This window comes from Dipodomys ordii, unplaced genomic scaffold, assembly GCF_000151885.1.
Source record: "Dipodomys ordii isolate 6190 unplaced genomic scaffold, Dord_2.0 Scaffold12, whole genome shotgun sequence".
NCBI classification, from domain to species: domain Eukaryota; kingdom Metazoa; phylum Chordata; class Mammalia; order Rodentia; family Heteromyidae; genus Dipodomys; species Dipodomys ordii.
In genome coordinates, this window is record NW_012267228.1 from 6,861,343 (window position 1) to 6,878,554 (window position 17,212).

At 42.8% G+C, this 17,212-nt stretch overlaps 1 protein-coding gene across 1 annotated transcript in view; it reads left to right on the plus strand.

The window, feature by feature from the left end:
* The window catches only part of Sumf1 (sulfatase modifying factor 1), a 57,701-nt gene that overhangs the window by 39,361 nt on the left and 1,128 nt on the right, over positions 1–17,212 (plus strand). Inside the window, exon 7 of the mRNA XM_013010610.1 lies at positions 11,195–11,254. Coding sequence (XP_012866064.1) covers positions 11,195–11,254 — 60 coding nt within the window. The remainder of the gene's footprint in view (positions 1–11,194; positions 11,255–17,212) is intronic.

A 17,212-nucleotide genomic window follows, 5' to 3' on the forward strand; every position in this document is an offset into this window, starting at 1 on the left:
CCCCCCCTCCCTTCTGGCTTTTTGGTGGTTAATTGGAGATAAGAATCTCTTGGACTTTCATCCCTGGGCTGGCTTTGAGCCACAGTCCTCACATCTCGGATTCCTGAGTAGCTAAGATTACAAGTGTAAGCTAGTGGCACCTGGTAATGTAAGATGTACTTTGTAAAATGTATTTTTGTTTATTGTGTGTGGATGCGGATGCTGGGGGTGGGGTGGGATCAGGGCCTTGCACATACTAAGGAACTGTTCTACTGCTGGGCTAGCCCCCCAGCCTTGGATTGCATCCTCATGTAATCTTTTGTGAGGAGAGAAATCCAAGTGAATTTGCTTTGTGCTTTAGGCTTGCCCTGAGTTCTGGTATTTATGACTGCACATGCTGGCTCTCTCATATCCCCAAAGTATTCCTGACAATGTGCAAGAAGACCTTTGGTCTCAGACTCATTTCTTATGATAATTCATGTAGTGAAGAGAGGTCTTGACTTTGCCCTAGATTTTGAGCTTTATTTGCAGTCAGGATTTAATCCCAGTCCATCGGATTCCCAGACTTGTCAATGTTTACTGGACTCTAGATGTTATCTCAAATTCAAAATATGAAGGTCTACTTATTTCCATTTGTAATCTTTGGTCACAAACTGCATATGTCAGATCAGGAATTTCAAGAAGTATTACGAATATGAAGATAATTTAGGAGAATGTGAATTGCTGTCTCACAGCACCTCCTTCCAGAGCAGGGGTGGGGCGGTGAATTATGCCAGGGGAATCAAGATCCTCAGGTTTCAAACCAGTTTCTTGTCCTTAGCCTCTAGGTCTTTTTATTTCCATTTTTTTTTTTAATCTGGTCCCTAACTTGTCACCGAGTCCTGGTTTGGCAGGTTGCTTTTGTGTCTGGCCCCTACTTGTCAATCAGTTATAATGCACTGTTACTTTCCATTTCTATAGCTTTCCTGCAGTGACTTCCTGTGGCACAGGGTGACTCATTTCTTCTCTCCCAGATGATCTGGAAATAAAGCCAGAAGAGAAAAATGGGACAGTTAATTATCTTTTTATTGCTTAATCAGGTTATCTTTTTTTTTTTTTTTTTTGGCCAGTACCAGGACTTGAATTGGGTGGCACTCTTGGCTTGCTTACTAATCCACTTGAACCATGCTTCCAGTCTGGTATTTTGCTGGTTAATTGGAGCTAGCGTCTTATGGACTTCGTTGCCTAGCCTGGCTTTGAATCTCCCAACTTTCAGGTCCCAGCCTTCTGAGTTATCTAGGATTACAGGTTAAGGAAAACATCAGCCAATTCATTCAGGCCAGCTTCCCCTCCCCTTCCTCCCCTTTCACCCCCAACTGGTGGCCACCACCCAGGGTAGGATCTTGGGTCTTTACATAATTCAGGCCAACCCTCTTGAAAGCCACCATTTTGTGACGACTGACCGGGGAAGGTCTTGCCTGTTTCGCACAAACCAATTACAACCTGACAAATTGGCTAAAGGGAAGTTGGGGAATCACAATATTAAACAGCTGGTTACGGACCATGAGGCAGAAAACCCATTTCCTGGTCCCACTACTTGTTCTTCTGAGTAGCCTTTATTTCCTCTTCGTTAACATGCTCATGGTTCCCGGCTTGATTTCTATATTGGTGGAGAACAAGAACCCATAATGCTCATGCGTCACAGGCAGGAGCCACCAGCTCTTGGGTTTGGGCTAATTTTTAATATTGATATAAGCTCGTAACCACATCATTTTAATGTAAATATATGGTATATAGGTATGAATTCTGCATCTGAACATCTGTCAATTAACAATTGAAAAAAATTTGGGAAAAAAAACTGTGTACTGAACACGTGCACACTTCCCCCTTCTACCAATTACTCCCTAAACAATGTAGCATTTACCTTATATTAGATATTATAAGCAATGTAGCAATGATTTAAGTGAGGATGTACATGGGTTATATATGAATACTGTTCTGTTTTATACGAGGAACTTGTATAAGGAACTTGGACATTAGTTCTTTGGGGGTCCTAGAACTCCATAGAAACTGATGGGCATTTCTGTCTTCATCTATTTATCAACAACCATCTCCGGTACTAGGGAAGGAACTCAGGGCCTCACTCTTGCTAAGAACTCTCTCTACCAATTTATCTCTCCCCACAAGGGTTCTGAGAATCTACAGACATGATCCCTTTCCCTCAAGGAGGTTGCAGATATTGAAAAAGCAAGCTAGCTGGGTGCTGGTGGCTCACACCTGAAATCCTAGCTACGCAGGAGTCTGAGACCTGAGGATCATGGTTCAAAGCCAGCTCACCAGGAAAGTCTATGAGACTTTTATCTCCACCAAAACTACAAAAAAAGCTAGAAGTGGAGCTGTGGCTCAAGTGCTAGAGCACTAATCTTGAGCACAAAAGCTCAGGGACAAGCTGGGCGCTGGTGGCTCACACCTGTAATCCTAGCTACTCAGGAGGCTGAGATCTGAGGATCGCGGTTCAAAGCCAGCCCGGGCAGGAGAGACCGTGAGACTCCTATCTCCAATAAACCACCAGAAAACCGGAAGTGGCGCTGTAGCTCAAGTGGTAGAGCGCTCGCCTTGAGCGGAAGAGCTGAAGGACAGCACCCAAGCCCAGAGTTCAAGCCCCACGACTGACAAAAAAACAAAACAAAACAAAAAGCTCAGGGACAGCACCCAGACCCAGAGTTCAAGCTCCAGGACTGGCAAAAAACAAAAAAAAACAAAAACAAAAACAAAAAACAGTAAGCAAACACACATAAAGTGTATTTAACTGCAATTTTTGGTAACCTTTCTGGGTAACCGGAGGCAAGTTCTTTATACTCGCTTCAGCTGGCAGTGAAGACTTAGTAGTACTTCTATGGGATTAGTGAGAGGTGTCACTGAAGTACTGTGAAGAAAATGTGTAGTAGAGAAGGTGGCATGTAGCAAACACTTGATAATTACAACTACTACATTTTAGATGTAAGGAAAATATAAATGAAATAAGCTAGCAAGCTATGAAAATTAGATTTCACCTTATTCTGAAATCTAATCCTTGGGAAATGTTTTTAGGGATGTGGAGAAGAGCTGTGCTATCCGGTAGCATGAAATTATAAATAACATTTCTTTCTGTGGACAATCTCCGCTTGATACGTAGTAGAGGAAATAAACACTGTATCTCATTGTGCATCAAGGACATACAGAATTGGGCTCTTTGCCCTTACCCACCTGCAGAATGTCCTGATAAAATCATGCCAGTCTTCTTTGGAAAAAGTATTAACTAAAAATACCATTTGGTACAGGCTAATTCTTTTATTCTCTTTTATCACTTGCTAATGAATTGTCACTGAAGAACACAGATTGTATGAGAAGTAATAAATCCTTAGGAAGACCAAACCATGTTTATTTTTCTCACTTCAAGTGATACTTAGAACCCTATCTATCCTTGCTTGCAGGACCAAACACATTCACACAATTATTCTGAGAAATAGAGGTGATTAAGTCGGGAGCAGATCTCTTAGCAAATGCATTTTGCACCCTGTGATGTGGCTGGTTTGATTTTAGTTCATGTAGAGGTTGCCTTTCAGTGATGCTTCTGTATGCCATTTGTTGTTCAGAGTGATTTCTGGTACTTTAGAATACATCTCTCTAGGATGGGGTAGATAGTGAATGTTCTTTGTGCTGTATATTAGCATCTTAAGCTTTCTGAAATTAAAGACAAATTCCATCTGGTAATTTGTAATTACAGTATGTTGCCTTATTGCAGAAATTAGTGTGGAATGTTTTCTCTTAACAATTGCTTTTCTGTGTTTAAGTTGACTGCTTTCAGTACCTAGATTCTTCATATCCTTATGTTGAAAAGTTATCATTTTTTCCGTAGTTGTCATAATCCATTCCTGTTATACAGATGATAACATATATAGTATGTGTATTGTTATAGGTCAGAGCATTTAACCATTTCCTTGGGGTCTTGATAAACTATCTCCCCTCTCCTGCCTCGAGCCTGGGGAGAGTACATGTCAAAGCTGAGGCTCTCCCTCGAATGAGACATTTGAAGCAAGAGTGTAGTCTATCTCACATCTCTGGGAAAATCCATGGAAAGTTCCCCCAGAGGCAGCAAAACAAGCGGGGATGGAAAAGCACCGAGATACATGCATCTGGGATGTGCCCACTCGCTCTACATCCCAGTCAAACCACGGGAAAGGCAGGCCCCTTTCTCACCATTTTCTACCAGCTCTTGGTTTTCACAAATGAGGATTTCAAGAGTGAGGGACAATCTGGGTGCTGGTGACTCACTCCTGTAATCCTAGCTACTTGTGAGGCTTAGAACAGAAGGTTCCAAAAGGTTTATGACACTCAGGCTTATCCTGTGGATAAAAATCCTGATAGATTTTTGCAGTTAATTTCTATTTACAGTTTGTCTTGAGACTAACCCAAGTCGTTCTTTTATAGTGATGAATTATAAAGGGATCTCTTTCATCTTCTTCTGCTTCCCAAGCTCCTTTCCCCTTATTTACCAACTTTGACACAGAGTCATTACTAGTCACTGAAGTGCAGGGTGGTCATCAGTGATTCAGCAAATAGCCGTTGGCATTTCCAGTCTCAGATATGTTTGAAAACTCAATGATAAAAGTGGTGAACCAAACAAAGTCCCTGCCTTTAAGGTGCCTGCTTTTAGCCAGAAAGAAAAATGTAACTTGTCAGGAGCTGCTGAGTGCTAGTATATCCCATTTTTTTCTGATACCACTTCTGACCTCAAAATATGTATTTTCTCTCTGACATGAAGCAAGATTTTTTTTTTCTTATCACTTCTTCAAACCTCCAATTCTGCCAGGGGCCCAGCAATTCAATTTACTTCAGACACTGACTCTTGAAATTAGTAGACCTCACAAATGAAGGACTCAGTCCTGTAAGAGGGCCTTAGATTCAGACACTAGCTGCAAATAGGATTCCTAAGGTTATCTATACTTTTGCTTGGCTGACTATACATTTAAGTGTTCTCAGCACTTGTTGTTTAGGCTCGATAATTTGCTAGGACAACTCCTAGAACTAAAAAAAACTACTGTACTATTGATTGATTGATTGGTTGGTTGGTTGGTGCTGTCCCTGAGCTTTTGCATTTAAGGCTAGCACTCTACCTCTTGAGCCACAGTTCCATTTCTGGATCTTTTTGGTAGTTAATTGGAGAAAAGAGTCTCTTCCTGACTAGGCTATGCTACTTAGCCCTCAGCCTCCTGAGTAGGATTACAGGTGTGAGCCACTGGCCCTGGCAAAACCACTGTGCTACCAGGTTGTTATAGAGGATGTAACTCAAGAAGAACCAAATGGATCACATGCACAGGCGGCTCAGCTTCCACATTTGTTCCAGGTGCACTGACTTCAGCCTGCTCCTGTGTTTACTTACTGGGAAGTTATCTGGCAGTAGAGGTTTTTTTTATAGATTGATTAGATTACATCATTGGCTCTAGGACCCTGGTCCAGTCAGAGGTGGGGCAGAAAGTTCTAATCTCCTAAGCCTAGCTTGGCCTCCATCCTGAAGGTTTTGAGGAGTTTCTATTCACTTCCCACTTGCCTTAGTTATCTCATTTGCATACACAAAGAAGGTACTAATCATTCTAGAGGGGCCTAGTGCTTTAGGAGTTTTGTGCCAGGAACCTGGGACAAAGACCAAATACGTTTTGTTGTTATGCTCTTCTGGGGAAGGTGGTAAGAAGATGTTGGGTAAGTCAAGGCAGGGCTCATAACCTTTCAACCTGTCTGCTGAAAGAGAGAGATACCAAATGGAATGGAGAACAAGCCTTGTATTTATGAGGGATGACAAAGAAAGGGAGAGTGTTGTGGAACATACCAATGTGGTGTTTGTTGCTTAAAATAGCATGTCTCTAAGCATGTCTCTCTGACATGGTGGCTCATGAGCTTTGATGGCAACCACCGTTTGTTATTATTTTATTATAGTTTATATTTATTATATTATTATTATGAAAGTTAGAACTCCTTGGTTATTGCTTTATTATTCTAAGTGGTAGATGTTTCTGCTTTCAATGAGTATGCCATGTGTGGAGAGAGGCACATTAACAGAAGCACACCTAGTAAGGGACACAGCTTGGCTCCATCAAAGAGCTAATGGAGCTAGGCACTCAGGCCTATAAGCCTAGCTATTCATGAGGCTGAGATCTGAGGATTGTCATTCAGAGACAGCCTGGGCAGGGAAACCCATGAGACTCTTTTAGCCAGCAAAAACCCACATGTGAAGGTGTGGCTCAAGTGGTAAAATGCTAGCCTTGAGCAAAATAGCTAAGGCAGGGTCTCTAGGGGCCAAGTTCACATCTCAGCACCAAGGTGTGCACACCTGCATAGACATACACCACATCCTAAAAAGCTAGTGAATGTCTTTTTTTAAGAAACAATTATGAACTCTTAACTCATGTTTCTCTTGGGTTGAGCTATTTTCTTGACATACTGAAAGGTGTCATGCACCTCCATTTAAACCAGTTGAAGAACTTATTTCAAAAGTATGAGACTGTGTGTGTAGTGCCGCCCCCAGGTGGATGTGCTGAGTGCTCAGGATAGTCTGGAGCCAGCCTGCCTGGGCCTGAACCCTGGCCACACCTGCTAGCTACATAGCCTCAGGAGGCCGCTCAACCTTTCCCTTCCATAGTTCTCCATTTGTAAATGAGGTACATGGCTGGATGGCCACAAATTCTGTATGTGCCTGCGCCTGGAGTAGTTGCTCACAGTCCCTTTTTCATGCGTAAACCTCCCATTATTTGAACAATAGCTCTCATGGTTGCCTTAATAATAATAATAATAGGATAAAAAAACACCCAGACATAGTATGTAAATCTTAGCCACGCTCATATATGTATATGCTGTTTGTTCTACAGTTAGAATCAGTATTTTAAATGTCAAGTTTTATGCATTATTCTAGAAGCTGGATTGTTGCCATGGACCTCAGGTGATGAAAAGATTGTCATTTTTTTTTTTATAAAGAATGGAGCATCATGCTGTGTAAGCAAGTTTAGTGCAGCTTTGAAAATTCTCTTCCTAGTGTGGGTGGAACAGTAGCATGGAGGAAATGACTATTTCCATTCCTTTCCCAGGGTAATCACCAGTGCAGAGTGTGTTGGTTTTACAGAAAAAATACTGTGGGGTTTTTAATTTAGTCTCTATGTTTAATGTGCTATTTTTCCAGTTTGATCCCTCTTTTATGACCTTGGCCTTCCTTTCTTTCATCTTACTGTGCAATAACTAAAGTCAATTATCTTTCCTTCTAGGTTCTCATCCTAGACGATAAATAAAATTCCACGTAATTAAGAAAAGCTTTGTTTGATGTAATGCATTTAATCTGTTGACTTTTCAAGTCCTTTATTATTTGATATTAGGTGAAAAAGTGGACTGGCTATAATCCTAGCAACTCTGAGATCTGAGGATTGAGGTTCTGAGATAGCCATGAGTGAAAAAGCTAAGCAAGAGTGGGAGGCTCTGAGTTCAAGTTCCCATACTGGAAACCATGCTAGAACTGGATTTTGTAGTTTGAGGCTAGCCTGGACAAAAAGTTAGTGAGACCTAACACCTCAACCAGTAAAAAAGCTGGGTATGATGTGTGTCTGCTCTCCCAGTTATATGGGACTCTTAAATAGGATAGTAATACATGCCAGCCTGAGCATAAATTATAGGCTCATGCCTATAATCCTAGGCTACTCAGGAGGCTGAGATCTGAGGATCTCGGTTTGAAATCAGTCCAGGCAGGAAAAGTCAGTGAGACTCTTATCCCCAGTAAACTACTCAAAAGCTGGAAGTGATGCTATAGCTCAAATGGCAGAGTGCTAGCCTTGAACACAAAGGCTCAGGGACAGTGCCAGGTCCTGCGTTCAAGACTCAGGACCAAGAGGAAAAGGAAGAACACACACACAAAAAACAAAACTCAAAAAACTAGAGCAAAGGGGCTGAGGACATGACTCAAGAAGTAGAAGTCCTGTCTAGCAAGTTCAATCCCTGAGTGCAAGTCCCAGCATCCTGCCCTCCAGTAAAAATGAATTCTTGGGACATGTTACTTCCTCTTTTGGTCTGTGCACGTTGGGTAGAGGTATTGCAGAGCCTAGGACATAGTTCATCCCCGTAGAGTAAGCCTAAAGGGGCATGGTGTGGCAGTCTACTTGGTGGCTGCATGACCCTGAGCTTCAGTATTATTTGCTTGAAAATGGGTATAACCATACTTCCTGCTGTCCAGGGTCATTGTGATGAACAATGAGATGGTTTCCATAGGTGCCAGGGAGGGTAATTGAGGCACCATCATTTTAAATTCTAGGAACTTAAAAATAGATTAAATTTCCTTAAAAATGGAGGAGATGGAGCTGGGCCTGGATGTACACTGATAATCTCAGCACTGGGCAGGTTGAGAGGGTGAGAGAAGAGGATCATGAGTCTCAAAAAAAAAAAAAAGTTGCTGCTCCTTTTGATGTGTGACTGGGCTGTCAATGGCTAGAGATTTAACAGGGCTGCTGATTTAGTTGGAAGAAGTCCTTTAGTTAGGCAGCAGGATGATTGCTGTGTTGTCCTAAACTTCAGGCTGCTGGAACCCTGCCCCAGAGCAGCTGGTGAAACTGCCAGTTGGAAGGCTTGCCTTGAACTCAAGTGTGCCAGGGAGCCCAGCTTTTAGCCAAACAGGGTGAGGCCAACTTAGCTCTCAAAGGAGCCGGCACACTTCACAGGGTTATGGAGTGGAGCACCAAGTTCCTCTGTGTTTAAACTGTGTGTGTGAACTGTGTGTGTGTGTGTTGCGCTAGTGATCAAACCTGGGGCCTTGCTCGTGTTAGGCAGACACTCTACCACTGAGCTACATCCCCAGCTGGACTGCTAAGTTTCCTTAGAAGTATTTTTTTTTTGGTCAGCCATGGGGCTTGAACTCTGGGCCTGGGCGCTGTCCCTCAGCTCTTCAGCTCAAGGCGAACGCTCTACCACTTGAGCTATAGCGCCACTTCCGATTTTTCTGGTGGTTATTGGAGATAGGAGTCTCACGGTCTCTCCTGCCCGGGCTGGCTTTGAACCGCGATCCTCAGATCTCAGCCTCCTGAGTAGCTAGGATTACAGGCGTGAGCCACCAGCGCCTGGCTTCCTTAGAAGTATTTTAAATAAAGGAGAGCTGTACTTGTCAAATGGAAACTTTGGTTTTCCTCTCAGGAGTTTGTGATATAATGTAGACGAGGCATGGGGAGGGAATGCAAATGCAAAGACAAATGATATTTGCAGTCTTTAACCAGGAGATGGACTTCCTCTGCCATATGTATGGCCCACATGCTTTTGTGTTGGATCTGTTGTTAAAAACATTGATGCTCAGCCAAGTCTGGGGCTGTGGTAGGTTGCTACGTGTCTGCCCTGGGGTGCTAGCTATATTAACTTGTGTGTCTGCTCTGTGAGGGTTATTAACATGCCAAGTATTTTCTTACAATCGAGACTTCATTTGGGAGTTTGGCATTAGAAAACTAGGTCAGAATGGTCTCTGTGGTTTTAGAATTTGAAGCTATATGCCTGCAGGTTTAGTAAGTTTATGGGCACCTTCAGGAAATCTGAATTACTTATGAACGCTGCATGCATTACAGTAACAGCAGCCTGACTTTCAGCATTTATGAGTTGCCACATGTTTTTAGTGCGTCATTTCATGTAACCCCCACCTCAGTCCAGTGAAGCAGGTCCTTTCTTATCTCCATTTTGTAGGGGTGAGAGGGATTACCTAATCAGCCAGTACTGTTCTGTTCCCCACAAAGAAAGGGAAACAGAAAAGGAGGAACATTCTTAAGTCATCATGGTTTTTAACTCATGGACTCAGTGAGAGAATAACAAAAGCACAGGAAATGGAAGGAAATAGTAAAGAGCAAAAAGCAGTGAAACACTAAACAGAAAAAAATAGGAAAAGAAATCAATAAACTGCTGGTTCTTCAGAAAGATTAATAGAGTCTTCGATAAATAAAGAGATAACATGGTAACCTTTCCAGGCTCACTGTGTGAATATGAATTTTAGGGTCACTGTTCAACCTCTTGCATCTTCCCTCTTTATTTTTTGGCTCTCTGGCCAGGAGGTAAGCATTTAAAACAGTTGTAGCAAATCCCCCATTGCGTTATCTTCCTGTTATTTGTAACAACCAGCTGAGCAGTCACCTAGATTAAGCACTGCGTTAACCACTTCTATGTCAATGTGGGATGACTGTCCTTACTGCTTTTGTCTCCCTGACAGTCCGAGGACTGCCATATTAATCAATTGCAGCCGTAGGTGATTGCCTTCCCATTTGTAAACCAGCGTCTTCTCATCTTATAAGAATGTAATATTGCATGATGATAGATACCATAGATTAGAATCAGAACGGAACTGTTAGTGGGCACACAGAAATACAGCGTGCAGGGAGCCTTGAGAGGCGGCTCAATGCAGCAGGAAATGTGGTGTAAGATGTGACCATCGTATGGACTGATACACAGTCATCAGTGCTTCCATTCTGCTGCAGTGAGCTCCTGGTGAATGACATACATACTTTTACACAATAATAAACTCACCTGGAAGATTGGGTGCAATGTGTGTCAGATTCTAGATTTTTTTTTTCAAAGTCCCAGAATCCTGTCTGGTTTCTAGTAGATACTGTATAATGTTTTTAAAGAAGAAAATCTATGTTCTGTATCTGACTTACACTGACAGTCCCGTGACTACATATAGGGGTCAAAACTCATAGGAACCATGTTTGTAAAAGGGTAGAATCTTCTTTATATTAATACCTCAGGAAACCCAACCCCAAACTTTTTAAAGAGAGAAAAAGAAAATTCATGTAGCCAGCAGGGTTTATTAGGTGTTGCACCATGGAATCCTAAGTATATATAATTTACAGAAGCTCATCCTTCAGTTGGCAGGATACATTGGCATGAGTACCACAGAGTTAAAGCCCATGCCAAGTGGTATCTTAGTCATTTAAGCAAGACATGCTGGAGAGCTTAGAGGAGGAACTGCTGGTGGTTGTCAGGACGATGTGTCCTAACTGTGGGGTCTTGTGGTGGGTCATAGAGAATGAGGAGAAGGCATTTGGGGACCTGGGCCTTTGGGAGGGGCAGAAATGCATGGGCAGAGTTTAGGTAACCATGAGACAGCTGGTTGGTTGAACTGAAGCAGATGCTCTCCCACTGTGTTAGGGGCATCCATTTTGTCTAGACCAACAGATTGTTTTTTCTTCATCCCTAGAAGGGGCCTCCATCTGGGAAAGACCGTGTGAAGAAAGGTGGATCGTATATGTGCCACAAGGTAAGTAAAGTCAGCAAAAATAGAGAGGTCATCTTAAATTTGGTAACAGGCATGAGGGAATCTGATGGGAGGAAATGGTGGTGAAATGACCCATTGTCAACAATTCCCATCTGTTGGACATTGCTTCTTTGAGATGACTTTGTTGTCCTGTGACCCCAGTGAGCTCTGTACTGATGCCTGCATGTAAGTCTGGAAACATTCCCTTAGTTTGTTGGAGCTTTGTATATGTTTCTGGGTTCTCTGTAGAGATTCAAGTGAGAGTTGCAGGTGGAGGAGTGGTTTGTGAGGGCCCCAGAGTGTTAATTCCTAGGGCTTGGTTTCGATGTCCAAGCTGGCAGCTCTTGGTTCTGGTTCTTCTGAGTGATGTGGGGTTTCATGATAACCTTTATAAGGAATTCGGAAAAACCATTGTCCCTTCACTTTTACTTTGAGTTATGTGTTTTTATTTTTATATTTTATTATATATATATGTACATTTATAAAAGTGATATACAGAGGGATTAGCATTTCATAAATCAGGTAATAAGTACATTTCTTTCTTTTTTCTTTTTGTCAGTTGTGGGGCTTGAACTCAGGGTCTGGATGCTGTCCCTGAGCTCTTTTTTTTGGGAGGGGGTCCGGTCATGGGGCCTGAACTCTGGGCCTGGCCACTGTCCCTCAGCTCTTCAGCTCAAGGCTAGTAGTGCTCTACCACTTGAGCTACATTGCCACTTCCAGCTTTTTCTGCTTATATGGTGCTGAGGAATCGAACCCAGAGCCTCATGCATGCAAGGCAAGCATTCTACCACTGAGCCACCTTCCCAGCCCATCCCTGAGCTCTTTTGCTCAAGACTAGACTAGTGCTCTATCACTTTGAGCCACAACTCTACTTTTGGTTTCCTGGTGGTTAATTGGAGATAAGAGTCTCACAGACTTTCCTGCCCAGGCTGGCTTTGAACTGGGGCACCGATGTAGGGCAGCACAGCACCAAGGGCACAGGCTCTGGGATGAAATGATCCAGAGTGCTAGATCTACTGTGTCCCAGGGCACACTGTTAACATCTCTGGGCCTCAGTTTCTCCTTATATATGTATAATGCAAGTCCTAATAATACCTTCCTCATAAGACTACTGGGAGGATCGTTTGGATTGAATTAGCCCATGTAAATTTCTTAAAACAGTTCAAATAGTGAAGTACTAGTTTTGGTTGTTGATAGCATTAGAATAGTGCCTGTGAGATCTTCGGCAAATCCACAGCGCTTAGGCTGTGAAGTGGGCTAGACTCAAAGATCAACAAGTGGGGAAATCATGAGACCTGGGTACTGCTGTGTGCTTCCCTATAATTGTTTTATTCAATATGAGCTAGGTGATCATAAAAATACCTTCTAATCCTGAAAGTTTTCCTATCACAAAATCCATGTTACTGTCCCCCTAGACTTCAGAGCCCCCAAGGCTGGTGAGTCATTATGGTAAATGGGTTGTTGCTGCTTCAAGATCCCAGCACAGACAGACAGATTTTACACAGTAATTAGCCATGTTAATGAAATAGGGCTACAACAGGTTCTTCTCGGACTCCTGTTCTTAATTAATACACTGACCCATTTTTTCACACACCCAAAGACCTCTGATCCTTAAGAACCACTTTTGGTGCTAAAAGTAGAATTAGAAAAAAATAAAGTGAAATGAGTACATTCATAATCAGAACATTTACTCTTCAATTGTGGGTCCCCTATTAATTGCCCATTATTGAAACTTAAAATGAACAATTTATTAATAACTATTTACTAGCTGAACGAGAATACTTGAAATAGAATGATGGCTGACTCAGCACGCAAGACTGTTTTCTTTCATTGTTTTCAGTACTGGGATTGAACTCATAACCTTGTGCATGCTAAATGAGCCTTCTATTACTAATCTACACCCCAGCCTGCAGCACTATAATAAAGGTTGTGAAACTTAAGGTTGTGAAACTTGCTTCTTTGGATTTAGTTTTTCATGGTCATTTTGGTGAATTGATTAATGTTAATGATGGCTTTTTAATTGTGTAATATTTAGCCTTTGTTATACAAACAAAACATTTTTATTGACTATGAAACTCATTTTCATTGAATAAAAATGAAAATAATAAAATAAAATCATTCATGTTTCTTTCTATAGAAAATGATTTGTGGTATTCTACCAAAATTGTTATGTATGTTTATAATTCAAAGATGCAATTGTTTTGCAGTCTTTCAAAGGGATTCAAAATCGGCAACATCTTATATGTTGAGGCCATTTTTTCTGCTTTGCTGGGTCATGGCTACTGAAGCCTTTCAACACAGTGCTCTGGGCAGCTTGCAACAATTCATCAGACTTACTTTGTAGCTGTAGACATCAGCTACTCAACAAAAACCAGCATCACATATCCTGTCACCAGAGATAGCCCTCAGCTTTCCCATTCACACAGCAATAAAACATCCCCACGGTCCACAGACACAAGGTGTGTTGGTTTATGTAACATGCAGATGCTAGCAGAGTAGCACCCTCCTCCCATAGTCACACACAAGATCCCTAATGCCTTCATAAAAGCTAGCTAAGGGGCTGGGAAGGTGGCTCAGTGGTAGAGCGCTTGCCTTGCATGCCTGAGGCCCTGGGTTCAATTCCTCAGCACCATATAAGCAAAAAGAAAAAAAGCTGGAAGTGGCGCTGTGGCTCAAGTGGTAGAGTGCTAGCCTTGGGCTGAAGATCTGCGGGACAGCACCCAGGCCCAGAGTTCAGGTCCCACGACCGGACCCCCCCCCCAAAAAAAAAAGCTAGCTAATGCTTCTCTTGTGTTAGTGAGGAAGCAAGTTAGTCTAGAGGTCAGCTGAGACAGGTAAAATGATTTTCTGTGATGTTCAGTAAATGTAACAGTTACAATGACTTTCACGCATTTGGTACTTTATTTACTTATTCTTTATGTAAAGATCAAGGGGATGTGTTTTAATACAAGTCTGTGTTACTGAGGAGGGAACAGATTCAGGCCCTCCTAAGCTTAAACCACTAAGTAAGCCTCAGTGGTGAATAAATTAGCAAAATGTTGTTGGCTCCACTATGTTGTATTTGTGCCAAGCGCAAAATCCTCTGTCTGTGGAGAGGATTATGATGTCACTCCATCCCATTTACCTGCCCATGTTTCCATCTTCTCTTCATTTGGCCATCTTTGGTCTACTCGAGGCTTTTGCCTGGAATTCCTGCTCTTTACCTTTTTGGGCATCTCAGCTTTCATGTTGCCTCCTCCTCAATCCCCTTCCAGGGCACCCTCCTCAGTGCTCTCTGGAGGTTGCCTGGCTCGGAGATGGATGCTGTTGGAAATAACCTTGACTTTATGATTCTGTTTATTATCTGACTGCTCCCTGTTGAATGTCAGCTCCCTGATAACAGGTATCCTGTTTGTCTTACTCTGATTATAGTCCTCAAGCCTAAAATAGTATCTGGCGTATTATAAGTTGTCATATATTTAATGAATAAACAAACCATGCTGTGATGTGATCAGGCTACAGTCTTGCTGTCTTCTCTTCTTAACTTGCCTGAAATTTTTCCATTTCCAGATTCTGATGTCATTGTTCTCAGCACTTAATCTGCCTTCTTTCCTCCTTCCTAAATCCTATAAACCAGTGTGTCCCAGGGCCGGGGTAGCCGCAGCACTTAGAAGCTTGTTAGAAATGCAGATTCTTGGAGGTACGCCAGACCTGTGGAGTCCGAATCTCTGGGTGTGCAGCCTAGGAATATGTGTTCACACAAGCTTTCCTGCCTACTGGCTCAGGGGGTGCTGAGGGCTGAGAACCTTGCCATCACCACTAACAACCTGCCTGGGTCAAGGGCTGCCTCCCACACGGATGTTCTTCCTGAAGACCTGGGTGATGTACAAGGGATGGCTCCCTCCGAGTTTCTAGTAACCGTGGAATCCTTTAACCCTGGCATGCTTTAAGCTGTTGGCTGGATAGTCCTTCTTTCCTCAACCAGCCTTGGTCTCCTAGACAGGCCTGTGCCTACATGTGGATCTGCTCTCTGGGTTCATGTAGTAGACAGTCAGGGCATGCATAATGGTTTTCATCAGCTGTCAAGAATGTCAAGGTTGTCCACTTTTTACTCTGAGCTTGGTCCTTGTGGTCCTGTGGAACTCACTGTAAATGCTCAGTTCCGTGGGACTCTGGGTTATTCTTAGTGCTGTTTCCTAGCTGCCCGGTGAGTAGAGGTACAGGTCAAAGCTTCTGGTCTGTCTTCCCATGGGTTAACTCTAGATCTCCCGGAGCCTCCAGTGCCTGCAGATCCCATGTGCGGCAGATGCCGATAACATTTCCATTATTCCAAGCTCATTGCCTTCTCTTCATCTTCCCTCTGTGTACCTGAGACTGGTCATAGCCTTCATTGTCCTCAAAGACAATGAGAAAATCAGTTCTTTTGTTTTATTTTCTACAGAAGACAAAGCATTATGTCTTCCTTTTTATGGTGGAAAAGCTCCAGAAATTCCCATACCAACTTCAGAGATAAGTGTTATGAAGATTTTTTGAGACACGTTTTACTTCCGTAAAAACTGCCTCCCTCCCCCCAAATTGTCTCTTTTGTGTAAGTTCCAAAGTTCTTCCACACAATTCTTTTTGCTGCTGCTTTAACCAGCTGGCAGTGGCTGAAGTCTCACTGGGCCAACTCAAGAGTTTATGCTCATGGCACACAGGATGGCGAGTTTATTTTCATTCTGTTATTTTGGATCAGAGAACGAACCTAGCAAGAGTTCCATGCATGGTTATTTTTGGAGTCTGGAAGCTTTTGAAGGTCTGGTAGCAAGTAAACCATGGTTTTCCACTGAATATATACTGTGTGGCTACGTGTATGTTAGGCTATCCTGTTTGTGAGTGTGTGTGCTGCGGGAGTTGGGGGAAGAAGGTAGGAGATGTGGTATCTGTCTCTCTTGGAGTAGAGAGTCTTGGTAGGGAAGCAGTCACTCCATAGTGAAGACCACCATTAGACCCTGTGTCCTATAACAGCTGTGTCATTTTGGCTAACGTGTTTCGAGTCTCTGGGTGGTTATGAAGTCACAGGATGAAGCTTGTAGCACTGTGCCTACTGGGTACTAGGTGCTCAATGGCTGTGTTTCTGTGTAGGTTCTTATACTTGTTCCCCTCTCATTCACAAATCTGTGCCGAATAAAAACAAAGCAAACAAAAAATGCATAGCTTTATGATTTACTGTGACCTAAGCTCCTAAAATATTTTTTAAAGCCATGTTTTCCAATAGCCTTTCTTACACTTGATGCTCCGATGCTTGCTGCTTAATTTTAGACAATTTACTGAATATTACTTGATTTTTTTTTTGTCAGTCCTGGGGCTTGGGTGCTGTCCCTGTGCTCTTCAGCTCAAGGCGAGCGCTCTGCCGCTTGAGCCACAGCGCCACTTCCAGTTTTTGAGCGGTTTATTGGAGATAAGAGTCTCATGAACTTTCCTGCCCGGGCTGGCTTTGAACTGTGATCCTCAGATCTCAGCCTCTCCTGAGTAGCTAGGATCACAGGCATGAGCCACCGGCGCCCAGCTTTACTTGATATTTTGATGTTCTTAATATTGGCTTGGTTGTTATTTATCTTGTGTTTGTTGAGATGTGAGCCTGCTAGTAATTTTTGCTCGGTCGACCTTGAACTGCAGCCCTCTCCAGCTCAGCTTCCTGAGTAGCTGGGATTACAGGCATGAGCCACCTCTCTGGTCTCCAGGGAGGTGGTTTTTGCACTTAAACACTTTCTTATGAGACTCTCCTGTGTTTTCAAACATGATTTCGTTGGCCTCCAACTATTTTGTCCTATGGTTGTGCAGTTAACTCACATAGCTTGGGCCGTTATCCAGTTCTTTGTACTGTGAGTGTCTGATGTTTGCAATGGAGAAGACATAGGACAGGATGTGGTTAACTCTTGGAAGTCCTGCTTTTTGGAAAGCGGACATGGGAAGTGTCCACAAGGAAGGATTGTGGGGAAG